This window comes from Balaenoptera borealis, assembly GCF_965194805.1.
Source record: "Balaenoptera borealis genome assembly, chromosome: 21".
Lineage (NCBI taxonomy): Eukaryota > Metazoa > Chordata > Mammalia > Artiodactyla > Balaenopteridae > Balaenoptera > Balaenoptera borealis.
In genome coordinates this window covers 7,305,088-7,318,739 of record NC_138880.1, presented here as the reverse complement: position 1 = coordinate 7,318,739, position 13,652 = coordinate 7,305,088, and the positions used below count along the sequence as shown (strand labels likewise).

The 13,652-nt window shown below is 40.0% G+C and overlaps 1 protein-coding gene across 3 annotated transcripts in view; it reads left to right on the top strand.

Moving 5' to 3' along the window:
* Positions 1-13,652, top strand: part of ZMAT4 (zinc finger matrin-type 4) — a 422,482-nt gene that overhangs the window by 206,233 nt on the left and 202,597 nt on the right. For all 3 annotated transcript variants that reach the window (XR_014239095.1, XM_082375085.1, XM_082375084.1), the window contains exon 5: positions 11,343-11,570. Coding sequence is in view for 2 of the 3 variants with exons in the window: in XM_082375085.1 (XP_082231211.1) it covers positions 11,343-11,570 (228 nt within the window). In the remaining variant the exon portion in view is untranslated. The remainder of the gene's footprint in view (positions 1-11,342; positions 11,571-13,652) is intronic.

The window sequence follows — 13,652 nt, the reverse complement described above, 5'->3', positions numbered from 1 at the left end:
GGGGTGGGATGGGGAGGGTGGGAGGGAGGCTCAAGAGGGAGGGGATACGGGGATATATGTATACATATAGCTGATTCACTTTGTTGTACAGCAGAAACTAACACACCATTGTAAAGCAATTATACTCCAATAAAGATGTAAAAAAAAAATAATAATAAAGTCAGTGTGGGGCAGTGGAAAAAACATGGAGCCGGAGTTAGGAGATCTGAGTTCCAGTCATAGTTTCCTCTGTGGCCAGGATGCTTGGGAACTAACATTCACCAACCAAGCAGGTACTTTGAATCCTCACAGCAACGATATGAGGTTGAACAATTAGCCCCATTTTATTGTCTAATTAGAAACCCCACCCTGAGTTGTGGTTGGATTTCATTTAAAAACCATGTTATTTTTTTTATTCCCATTGTCTCTTTTGATTTTTTTTTTAAGAAATCTTCTGTAGAATTAATGCAACATAATAAAATAGTTCTACATTTTTTAATTTATTTTTTACTTTTTATTTTTTTAAAGCCTACTGCAGCCGGTATTCCCAGGCGGTCTCCCATCCAAGTACTAACCAGGCCCAACCCTGCTTAGCGTCCGAGATCAGATGAGATCGGGTACATTCAGGGTGGTATGGCCATAGACCTAAAACAATTTTAGTATTTATTAAATAAGAAAGCTGTCAATTGGAATAAGGAGGGAAAAAGGAAGTTTATTTAAAAACTAACATCTGCAGGAAAACAGCCAAAAATGTGTCTAGAGCCTGTTACACCTTCCTTCTGACAGGAGGGGGTTGGAAACGTGCTCTGGGAGACCTCGTGCTAACCCGGCAAGACTCTGCCTAGGCTCCAAGTTCTAAATTCTACACGTCATTGTACAAGATGCCACTTGAAATGAAAGATGTTTCCATTCCAAGAGGGCCGGAGTGGTGCTGTACGTCTCATGGGGAAGACGGTGCCAGTTATAGTCGAATGGATGAGACAAGGAATCACAGATGCTTGGGAAGGTCAAGGTGAATGTGGGGTCCAAGCCAGAGGGTGTTCCTTCAGCCCCATGGTTCCCAGCCCTGGCCGCACACTAGAAGCACCTTGCAAAAGTGCTACTGATGCTACTGATGCTTATCCCTGAGCCAAGGGATCCTGATTTAATTGGTCTGGGTTGTGGCCTAGAGTCCATAAGTATTCAACTCCTCCCAGGTGATTCTAACCCTTAGCCAGGGATGGGAACCACTGAATCCTAATTCAGTGCTTTCCAAATTTGATCTGCATATGAGTCATCTGAAGCTCTCATAAATGTAGGTTCTCATCCAGTGGTCCAGGACTGGACCTGAGACTTGCATCTCCAGTAAACTGCCAGGCGATGTTGATACTCTCGGTCCTTGGAGCACACTCAGGGTAGCAAGTGTTAAGACGCTTCACACTCCTTGGCTGTTAATGGCACTCTTGTCCTAAAAATTCTTCAGCTGAGAGCTTTTCTGTTCTCTCTTACACACTCCCTTTTGGCTGTGTCTGCCTGGCAATGCACTGTGCAATTTATGGTCAAAACCATAGTTAAAGGAATGATTATGGATGATACGTCTAAACAATTCGGGCTCTGAGTAGGCTTCTGTTTCCACAGGAACTGGATTGCCTAATGATTTTCTAGCATTTATCTTCAAAGTCTTATCTAGCCTAAAACCCCTTCCTTATGTACAATCATCCTCTACCCAGCAACCTCACTGCTCAAGATCAGAAGCAGTGGTGTAAGGCCGTGAGGTCCTTAAACTCTTTGGGGCTGGAGAACCTTCTTGCTTTAATATTCTGGATTCTCTTGATCCAGGTATTAGGGGGCAGCTCGCATGATGGGGCCGGGTAACCCCGTCTGTGTCACAGTCTGACCTCTGGAAGTTCTCGGGTTGCTTTGAGGTTTATAGAGCTGACTCTGAAGAGCACCAAATCTTCAGACTTAGCAGTTTCTAAGTGGCAGTTAATGCAAAATACTTTATTTCTAGATTATTTGGATTAACCAAATAGATACAGGCAAGATAGATGCAGAGCTAATATTCATAGTTTTAAATACAAAATAGAGGCAATTTTCGTAACTTGCAAACTCTGGGTTATTGAGGTCAATGTTACTTTTAGGGATGTGGGCTTAAGGTAACTCAAAGCTGAGGCTGGATGGAGAAGCCAGGAGATCGCTTTGGGGCCGCGAGGGATGCTGCCTAAGGGTAAAGAAGAAAAGTGTAGATGCACGTGTTCTACTCAGGGGACAGTATCAGCGCTAACTTCCCTAAAATTACTTCTCAAGTTTCAGCTTCCCTCCAGCCCAGGCCAAAAGGCCACCCTCTTTCTCTCTGTCTTCCTCCAAACTTAGCTTGCACTTTATCTCCGCTGTGCTTCTGGCACTGATCACTTTTCTCATCTTTGAATCCTCTGTAAATATTCATAGGCTATAAGAAACGATCCAGGAAGCTGGCTCCCTGGTTGAATAGCTGATGCCGCTGGATAAGTAAATCATTCCCATCCCTGAGCATGGCGTATGGATTAGGTGACGCCGGAGAACGATGGCAGAATGAAAAGTGCAGGAGTTAGTATCCGTTCCCAGGGGTCAGCTCATCGGCCCTCCCTCGCCCTCTAACAATACTGGCTGTGGTCTGGGGGATGCTCTCCCTCTCACCACTCTAAGGATGGCACCTGCTGGGGGCAGGCATGGGGGTGGCAGTGAGTCGAGTCTCTCTCCGGGAAGCTGACTTTCTGCCTCTCACCTGAGATTTGTGAGGAGAGGCACTTCGAGCAGTGCCCAATTAGCAGGTCATTAATTCTTGCTCAAGCAATAAGCAAAGTATACAGTAGGATGTCATAACTCTTCATGTCCAAACAACTTAATGAGTATTTATGTCCTAATGACTTAGCAGCCGTGTGCAAAAATAATGCCCGTCGGGACTTGCCTGGTGGCGCAGTGGTTAAGAATCAGCCTGCCAATGCGGGGTACACTGGTTCGAGCCCTGGTCCGCGAAGGTCCCACATGCCGCAGAGCAACTAGGCCCGTGCACCACAACTACTGAGCCTGTGAGCCACAACTACTGAGGCCCGCTCGCCTAGAGTCCATGCTCTGCAGCAGGAGAAGCCACCGCAGTGAGGAGCCCACGCACCGCAACGAGGAGTGGTCCCGACTCGCCACAACTAGAGAAAGCCCGCCTGCAGCAACGAAGACCCAACGCAGCCAAAAATAAATAAATAAAATAAATAAATTTATAAAAAAAAATAATAATGCACGTGCATTGAAAGAAGTCTTAATTTTGTACTTTATCCTTAAATAACCACACTGACTAATGGATGGGTTTGCCTGTTGGGCACTGCGTAACTTCTCAAATCTTTAAATTACACTGGACTTTATCAACTTCATTTCCTGTTCCTCATTGATTGGTTGGATGGATTGGAGATATACAGCAGCCTCTGGAAGTCCAGCTTCACGGGAATATGAGCTCACTGAAAGGACTGTAGCATCTCATGCTGAAACTGTGAATTACCTGGAGATAGCGGTTCCCACGGGGTCTGATGGATTCGCTATGCTTTCTCAGGATTTTAAAAGATCGTATGGGCTCTTCTGTGTGTTCACTGCATCATCCAGGGCACCTCTGCACAGAGTTTGAGAACAGAGGTGATAACCGAAGATTGTGAGACTGAACTCAGAGGGAATAAAGCACCTTAACTGAATAGTGTTTGAAAACCGAATGCCGTGAGTGTATTGTACCCACAACGCAGCAGGGCTTTTTAAGATCAGTCTGGACAGAGAGGATGCTATCACATCATCTTAGCAGAATGTCCTAAGGTAAAACCATGATTCCTTCTCTTACATAGATAGCTTGATGGAGAAAAAAACGAGTCCTCTTATTCCACAAGCCTTGATTTAACACGCACTGGTTCTGGGCACCTGGGATACGTCAGCGGACAAAATTGATAAAGATTCTATCCTCCTGAAACTTACGTTCTGTCCTCCTGTTTCCAATGCGTAAAAGAATGTGGAGTACCACAGCCTTAGGATTCTTTTGTCAAACAACATGAGAAAGTTATAAAAGGGCTTTGATCTCCTCTCAAGTTCTATTTAATGGCTTATTCTCAAAGATTAGGATTCTGCAGAAAACAGGCGTACTTAAGGTATTTAGAACCTAATCAGTGACTGAACCAGAGGGAATTATTCTATATTAATGAAAATCAATAATCTATGAATAGGGTATTAATGAAGACTGATGATCTATGAATGCAGTATGGGTGAGGAAGCAATTCTCACTAATAGGCTGATTATACTTAGACTGTTGATACAAAATTGAATTGGAATGATGGTTCTGGTAAGTCACCCTCATCTTTGTTTATTCTCAGGAAGTGTTTAATGGTACATACTTTGGAACTTGGGATATTTGACAGTGTTCTTTAATTTCCTTCCTGGCATCGAAGAAATAGCACCTGGATTTTCCTATCTTGCAGCTTCAGGTAGCAGTATTCACTTCCAAACATATCAGATGAGAAGGAAGAGAGATACTTCCTTTTACCTAAATCTTTAGAGCCATTTCAGGGTCGGCTGTGGTGGGAATGGAGTTGCCCCATATCTTTTGGAGAAATAGGAGAAGCTGGAGCTTTTATATGATATTCTGACTGAGTCAGCTTTCTCCCAACCTATCCCACCCCCATCAAAAATAAATTAATAAATAAATCAGTGCAAAGAAAATCTTGTGAGGTTTAATCTGAGACCTTGTTGTGGCACCAAAAGTCCCTTAAGCAGTGTTTTCTAGACTTTGCACTAAAAGAAGTTCGCATGAAACGTGACCTCTATGTAAGATGAAAAATAAAAATGTTTTTCCCCTGCATCAAGGGTTGTATGAGTATAAACCACATCACTCATCATCCACAACTTAAAAATAACCACTGCTAAGATTTTTATTTATAGTCTTCTAGCCTTCATATATAGTTTTATATGTCTATGTGTATAATTTAATAAGTAATTTGGTTTACATCCCACATGTAACCTCCATCTTTTAATTTATATTATATCCTGAATGTTTCTCCAGGTCACTAAATTTCAGAGTATAGAGATCCACAGTTTATTTAATTCATCCCCACTTGTGAACATCTAACTTGTTTTTAATCCTATGAAGTAAGTTTAATCACACCATCAAAGATTTTAAATTCAGCTGTCACAAGCCATTTATTAAAACATGAAAATCCCCTGAGTTGATATTAACTGAAATTTACTAGCTCTTTTCTTCATTTATTCATCACATGTTCATTGAGCGTTTATCATCTACACAAGAGGCACTCTCCTCTGTGAGAAGTACAGAGGAAGTGTACGTTTTGAGCTCTAACTTTGCACAGTTTGCACAGTTGAGGCATTTACCTGCAGAAGAGGCTCGACTGTTTGGAGGCTGAGCTGAGTCAATGTGTGGTGACAGCCGCTCCTCAGCCAGGCACTGAATGGTCTAGTCACATTGAAGTGTCAACTGCATTTGCAAAAAACAGTGATACTTGCTGAACAATTCCTCCTGTCTTTAATTTGATTTAGGATAGGAAGAAAAAACAGAAAGGCAGTTTATCATAGGGACTGGAAATCAGAAAAATTATTTTAGAGAACATGCATATTTCCAAAGAATCCCTACTGAGAACAGATGCTGAAACCTAGGAAGTGTGTCCTGACTCTGTGGTTAATTTGCTTGTTTATTTGGCCTGTTGCTCCCTTGGCATCACTGGGAACTAGCTGACATTGAAATATGGTGCTGGGCCTCAAGTCAGAAGGTCTGGTCTTTGCTGTTTATTAATTAGGGGCCCTACGCTGGTTGATTTATCTCCCTGAGCTTCAAGCTGCCCCATTGGTCAAACTGAATTTGGGGGCAACTCAAATTTTAAAAAATACATGGAACAGATGTAATAGAATAAACTGCATGATATCACAAAACTTGGAAGAATTAGTAATGTAGATAAGAACCCTTAGGTGAGAAAAACACATGCTTTTTTTTGAATGTGTTATGGACTTTTATTTTTTTAATGTTTTATTTTTATACAGTTTTTTTTTTTTTTTTTTTTTTAACTTTTGGGTTTATTTATTTATTTTTATGGCCGTGTTGGGTCTTCGTTTCTGTGCGAGGGCTTTCTCCAGCTGCGGCAAGTGGGGGCCACTCTTCATCGCAGTGCGCGGGCCTCTCATTATCGTGGCCTCTCTTGTTGCGGAGCACAGGCTCCAGACGCGCAGGCTCAGTAATTGTGGCTCACGGGCCCAGTTGCTCCGCGGCATGTGGGATCCTCCCAGACCAGGGCTCGAACCCGTATCCTCTGCATTGGCAGGCAGACTCTCAACCACTGCGCCACCAGGGAAGCCCTATACAGTTTTTAAAGGTTAGTTTCCATTTAGTTATTCCTAAATATTGGCTATTTTCCCCGTGTTGTATAATACATGCTTGAGCCTTTCTTACATCCAATAGTTTGTAACTTGCACACCCTCCCCCCCATAATGCACCTCCCCCCTCCCCACTGGAAACCACTAGTTTGCTCTCTATATCTGTGAGTCTGCTTCTTTTTTGTTATATTAACTAGTTTGTTTTATTTTTTAGATTCCACATATAAGTGATACCATACGGTATTTGTCTTTCTCTGTCTGACTTATTTCACCTAGTATAATGCCTTCCAAGTCTATCCATGTTGCTGCAAATGACAAAATTCTGTTCTTTTTTGATGGCTGAGTAGTATTCCACCGTGTGTGTGTGTGTGTGTGTGTGTGTGTGTGTGTGTGTATACATATATATACACACACACATATATACATGTATATATGTATGTATACCACATCTTCTTTATCTGTTCATCTGCTGATGGACACTTAGGTTGCTTCCATATCTTGTCAACTGTAAATAATGCTGCTATGAACATTGGGATACATGTATCTTTTTGAATTAGTAGAAAACCACTCATTTTAAAATGAGTCCATTTATGGGATTATTTTGAAAGCCCCCAGATCCTTTGTAAGAATGAATGAAAGAGGGGGAGAGAAAAGGAGGAACAAAGAAGAAAGGAGAGAGAGAGAGAAAGTGTAGGAGACAGAAGATACTATTGCAAGTCTCACTTGTGGAGGTGTGAGAGTTGAAGGGCGCCCTGTAACTGTGGACTGGAAAGCAGACAGGCAAGTGAGAACACCATTTCCCGGAGGTTGTGGTATCCCCTTCTCTGGCAAAGGACACCCACTTGTTGCCCTAACAAGTAAACCTCTGAGATCTATCAGTGGATCCTGTCTGCTTGGTTGAAAGAGAACCTGCTCTGGTCTCCTGAATAGTTATTTCCAAACTTTTTCCTAATTCTTTTCTCCAGTGGGATGTTAAATCAGGTCTGATCCCAGAGGTTAGGGTGACCAACTCATCCCAGTTTGCCCAGAACTTTCCCGTTTTAACACTGAAAATCTCATGTCCCGGGAACCCTCTTGGTCCCAGGCCCACTGGGATCGTTGGTACCCTGTCAATAGCTGCAGTGAGGATTTGGATGCTATATTCAGTGAATCAGAGTAAATGGTTTCCTGTTTGAAAGTAAGGTTTCCAGAATGAGATGCATAATTTGTACTCTCTGAAATGTATAAAGATAACCTTGTGGAAACCAGAGGCATCAGAGATTTGCCAAAGGTCACACAGTTCAGGGGTGGTAGGGTCCAACCCAACCTTGATTTTCAATTTTGATTCAAAGCTATTTCCATTCCCTTTATACTACTACCTTTGTTTGCCTTTATAGGAAATATAAACTGGGTTTTATATTTTCAACTGAAGACAGTTGGAAACAAAAGCATAAGAGAAATTAAACTTTGGTGCTGCACCAGGATAGTAGGATTATTAAAGAGGAAAAGCTACCATGCAAATGCAGCATCAAACTACTTTCTTATGTGCAAGATAAGATTATCTTATCTGATGAATATTCTATAGTGTATTGCTCCTGCCAGAATATGATGTATAAGGTATCAATTGATGAAATCAACTCTGAAATGTTTTTTAGGGCCCAGTTTAGAGAAAGGTAAATTATGCTTCAAGAGTCAACATTCATTCAGACTGCAAATATTTTATATGTTTTCCATTTCTATCAAAAACAATAGATGGCTATAAATCCTCAGAAATTGATAAAGATGCAGGAAACTTTGGAAGAAAGATTCAATTTCCTTCAGAAAAGTAAATAGAAGTCCTTTCACATTACAGGTCAACTGCATATTTGTAGCTTTTATTAGCATTTCTAAGTCATAGCAGAATGATTCTGGGTGGCTGCCAGGATGGTACAGCCCCAGTTTTAGATTTATCATCACATGGCGATGTGTGTGTTTATATGTGTGTATGTGTGTGTGTGTGTGTGTATATATATATATATATATATATTGAGTTGTGTTCATGTAAATAATGCTGCTGTGAACACAGGGGTGCATGTATCTATTTGATGTAGTGATTTTTGTTTTTTCTGGATATACACCCAGAGTGGAATTGCTGGATCATATAGCAGCTCTATTTTTAGTTTTTTAAGGAACTCCATATGTTTTCCATAGTAGCTACACAAATTTACATTCCACCAACAGGGTACGAGCTTCCCTTTTCTCCAACATTTGTTGATGATGGCCATTCTGACAGGTGTGAGGTGATACCTCATTCTGGTTTTGATTTGCATTTCTCTAATAATCAGTGACGTTGAGCATCTTTTCGTGTGCCTGTTGGCCATCTGTATGTCTTCTCTAAAATGTCTATTTAAGTCTTCTGCCCATTTTTTGATTGGGCTTTTTTTTTTTTTGATATTGAGTTGTATCAGCTGTTTGTATATTTCAGATAATCACTTCTTATTGGTCGCATCATTTGCAAATATTTTCTCCCATCCCATAGGTTGTCTTTTCATTTTGTTGATGGTTTCCTTTGCAGTGCAAAACTTTTAATTAGGTACCCTTTGTTTATTTTTGCTTTTATTTCTTCTGCTTTGGGAGACTGATCCAAGAAAATATTGCTACAACTTATGTCAAAGAGTGTTTCATCTATGTTCTCTTCTAGGAGTTGTTTGGTTTCATGTCTTACATTTAGGCCTTTAAACCATTTTGAGTGCATTTTTACATATGGTATGAGTGAATATTCTAATTTTCATTGTTTTACATGTAGCTGTCCAGCTTTCCCAAACTACGTGCTGAAGAGACTGTCTTTTCTCCATTGTATATTCTTGCCTTCTCTGTCATAGATTAATTGGCCGTAAGTGTGTGGGTTTATTTCTGGTCTCTCTATTCTGTTCCACTGATCTTCATGTCTGTTTTTGTTCTAATACCATGCACTTTTGATTACTGTAGCTTTGTAGTGTAGTCTGAAGTCTGGGAGGGTTATACCTCCAGCTTTGTTCTTTTTTCTCAGAATTGCTTTGGCAATTTGGGGTCTTTTGTGCTTCCATATAAATTTTACGATTATTTGCTCAAGTTCAGTGAAAAATGTCCTGGGTATTTTGATAGAGATTGCATTAAATCTGTAGATTGTTTTCAGCAGTATGGCCATTTTAATAATATTGACTCTCCTAAGCCAAAAACATGGGATATCTTTCCATTTCTTTAAATCATCTTCGACTTCCTTCATTAATGTCTTATTGTTTTCAGCATATTGGTCTTTCACTTCCTTGGTTAAGTTTATTCCCAAGTATTTTTTTGATGTGATTTTAATTTTTTTTTTTTTTACTTTTCTTTTTGATATTTCATTATTGGTGTACAGAAATGCAACAGATTTCTGTATATTAATTTTGTATCCTGCAACCTTGCTGAATTCATTTATTAGTTCTAATAGTTTTGGGGTGGAAACTTTAGGGTTCTCTATATAGAGTATCATGTCATCTGCAAATAGTGACAGTTTTACCTCTTCCCTTACAATTTGGATACCTTCTATTTCTTTTTCTTGTCTAATTGCTGTGTCTAGGACTTCCAATACCATATTAAATAGAAGCAGTGAGAGTGGGCATCCTTGTCTTGCTCCAGATTTTAGTGGGAAGGCTTTCAGCTTTTCACCATGGAGTATTGTGTTGGCTGTGGGTATATCAGTTATTTAATCTAAAAATAAAATCCACATAAAAGTGATTTGAAAGCTTAGTGAGTTGATCAGATGGTTCATTAATTTGTTATTGAGGTTCCAGATCTCACCTTTTCCTTGGAATAACCCTAATTTTCATAGTCTTGCCAGCTGCATTCCACATCACAGAGGCAAAGAAAAAACAGAAGGCATTGCTATATTGCATGATGACTAACGGGCCATGTGAGAATTTAAATTTGTTTTCTTCTCCAAAAGATTTGGAGCAGAATTTTTTTCTAAAATTAAATTATGTCCCATATAAAATACAAAGATAACCGAGGTCTAGAAAAAAATCCCTTTGCTTATTAAGAAGTATGAAAAGAGTTCTTAGGGGTATTGAAAGGAATATTGGTCTTGGAAATTAAGGATTTGCTTGGAGTCCTGCCTTTACCGTAACTAGTTACCTTACCTTCAGTAAAACTTTGGCATCTCTGAAGTCCATCATCTGAGAAACAGGATAGTAATCCAACTCATAGTTATTGAAAAGATGAAAGCAACTTGTATGTTGTAATGCATTAAAAAAGTTATTTTTGTTTTCTGTTAGTAAACTCTTCCAAGTTAGATTCTCTTTTTTTTCCTGGACCCAAAATAACTGTAAGCTCACAATGGAATGTGTTAATAGCTGAGGCTGTGCAATCTCAAAATAGTGATAGTATGTCTTTTTCATTTAGATAAGCAACATCTGCTCTATAGTGTTTGTCTTTTGGTCTTTTAAAAAAATATTGTATTTTCAATGTCAATTTTAGCAGGTATGGGTTGAAAATAACCTCTCACAATAAACAGAAATAACTGACAATAAAATTAGCATGATTTCGTCAATTGGTACAATCCATGCAACTGACAGATCTGCTTCTATCACTTTGGCAAATCCTTTACTTACTAGTTATTTCCATCTATAGCACACAGATGTTTAATTAATTCATTCAGAATCTTTCAAGTCGTGATTGTTCAATGTTTACTTCAAGTTTTGGCTTTGATTAATAAATCACTCCCTTACCTCCGAGATTTTATTTTTAAAAACCTTTCTTTCCTCCTAAAGGATGGTCTCCTGACCTATCAGATGGAACCATAACAAATTGCAAACTTTGATCGCAATAAGTTAGGAATTTTTAATTGTAGCCCAACTTCAAAAACAAAGGCTGGCAAAGATCATTTTTCCCAATCTCAGTAAATTCTTGGATTTTTGAGCTCTAGAATCAACGGGAGACCCTTTCATCTTCAGCTGTTGAGGACACGTTCACTCAGGAAGGGACTAATGTGGCTTGTGGTTCTCTCTGGTTGTTTTTCTCCCCAGCAACGCCTCTGAGCTCACTTAAACCTCCGAGGGTGGACACTGCTCCAGTGGTCTCATCTCCCTATCAAAGAAGAGATTCAGACAGATACTGTGGGCTCTGTGCAGCCTGGTTTAACAATCCTCTGATGGCCCAGCAGCATTATGATGGCAAGAAACACAAAAAGAATGCAGCAAGAGTTGCTTTGTTAGAACAGCTTGGGACAACTCTGGATACGGGGGAATTAAGAGGTAAGAGAAACTCTTCTGATTTCTGCCACAGAACTGGGCTTTCAGAGAAAGGACTGTGTTTTCATAAACTGGGATGATTCTTCCTATTGCTTTGCTTACTAAGGACAATTCTAGGATCCTCCAAAAGGAATAGAAGGAAAAGGAAATGAACAGAAAAGTAATTTTTGCCATCTCCTTTCTTTCAAAGTATTTGTGATTGCCATATTTTTATTGACTATGTTTCAGATCAAAACCACCCATTCATGAACTAGAGTTTTTCCTTCTGCTTTATCTTTAAACACCTTCTGGAATGAATGCTTTTGTACATGAGCAGTACAAGAGCAGATGCAAAAAAGGCCAAATGGTGTTATCTTAATTTTAAACTTTTGTGCTTTTATGAATTCAGCCAAAACAAAGCAACACATTGGCTCCATTTCATGGATTAAATTAAGCCCAAGGCCTTTTCATGGGCATATCTAGGAAGCTGAGGTAAGACAGTGCTGTGGACCACTATAGAATCAATACCTGGCTCCCCCCATCCCCCATCTGATACGTATTTTCTCGGTTGATGGAAACCATGGAGCATTTGAAGTTCATGTGATATTTTACAGAAGTTGCTGAGTGGAGATTTGGAAGTCATAGGGTGAGGGTCAGTCCTATGGATTCCTGAGGAAGCCACATACCATTCTGTGGAACCTAATAGAATATTTCATCATCAACAACCATTTAAGCATTTTTGGTCACCTAAACAGTTTTGATCAACTGATGTTGGCAGTGTAGAAGTAGAAATGCATTTTCTCAGAAAAATAATTCTGCAAAGGGTGCTCTACTATACCTCAGATATTTTATGGTTTAGATATACTTTTAGGAGTTGGCCAGGAGATCATCCATCATAATAGCTGTAATAACAAAATTTACAAGTCAGTTCTGAGAATGCAACCTGGGTTTGAGCTGGGTTCGGTATGTAGAGCCTGCAATTCTTATTACCCTTACCAGGCTATGAGCCTCCAAGGGAAAATAACCTGGTGTAATTCTAGACCAAATAAATGGGACAGAAGTTCTTGCTGTGTGACCTGAGAGGAGGGACAGGTCACTTCTGATTATGTTGGTTGGGGAAGACTTCACCAAAGAAAAGGACTGGAGTTGGAACTAGAAATGTGGGTGATCTTTTAGCAGGTGAGAAGGCATCCCATGTGAGCAGAATCATATATGTTTAGGGAAAAGAGAGGAAAACATAAGCTGTCGCTGGCGAATGAACAGATTATCATGGAAGAATCCTATCATACAGCATAGATTTAAGACTGCAGGTCCATTAGGAGATCTATGGAGCTTGATGAGAGACTGATTTTTCCAAGATAATGATTAAAAACAGCAGGTGGAGCAAAGAGCAAAAACACTATTTTTGTGTAGGTTTTCTAGCTATAGAGAAACAACATGGAGCTTCATATTTCAGTATGTTGGATAATCACGTTGCAAATACTTTTGAATTGTTGGTACTATTGCGGTCTGCTGGGGAATTTCTTGTGTTCACAGTCTCGGTCTTGTTAAAAATACAGGAGGAGTATTTTTTTAGCTGAAGGCCTCCCCATGACTCGCTGTTCCTGGCAGATAACAAGTGTGCTCCGCGACTCCTTCACGGCAGGCACTGAAGGAGGAAAGTAGGGCTTTATTTATGTTTTGTGCCAGATATTATGACTTGTAGAAGAATTATTCCTAGAGCACATTCTTCTTGTCTGTTTTGAATTATCGGTGCTGCATCTTTTATGTACAACCTCGTCTTTAATGACTTGGGCGTCTGAATTCTGTAACATTTGAGTGGTTTGTCTTTTATCCCGAAGACAAAAAAGGCTGTTCTTGGACTTGATAACTCAATGTGATTCTGACTCAGTAGCAAATGCGATTAGCATTGAACGCAGCGTCCTTGAAACCGACCTTTACACCCACCCCAGGTGACATCTTGATGTGTGTGTATTCAGGCATTAAATATTGCAGAAGTTTAGGGAATAAAGCAATGGTGATAACCTAGCATGTTTTAAAACACACGCGCGCGCACACACACACACACGCACACACACACACACACAGTCTCCTATTTCTGGAACG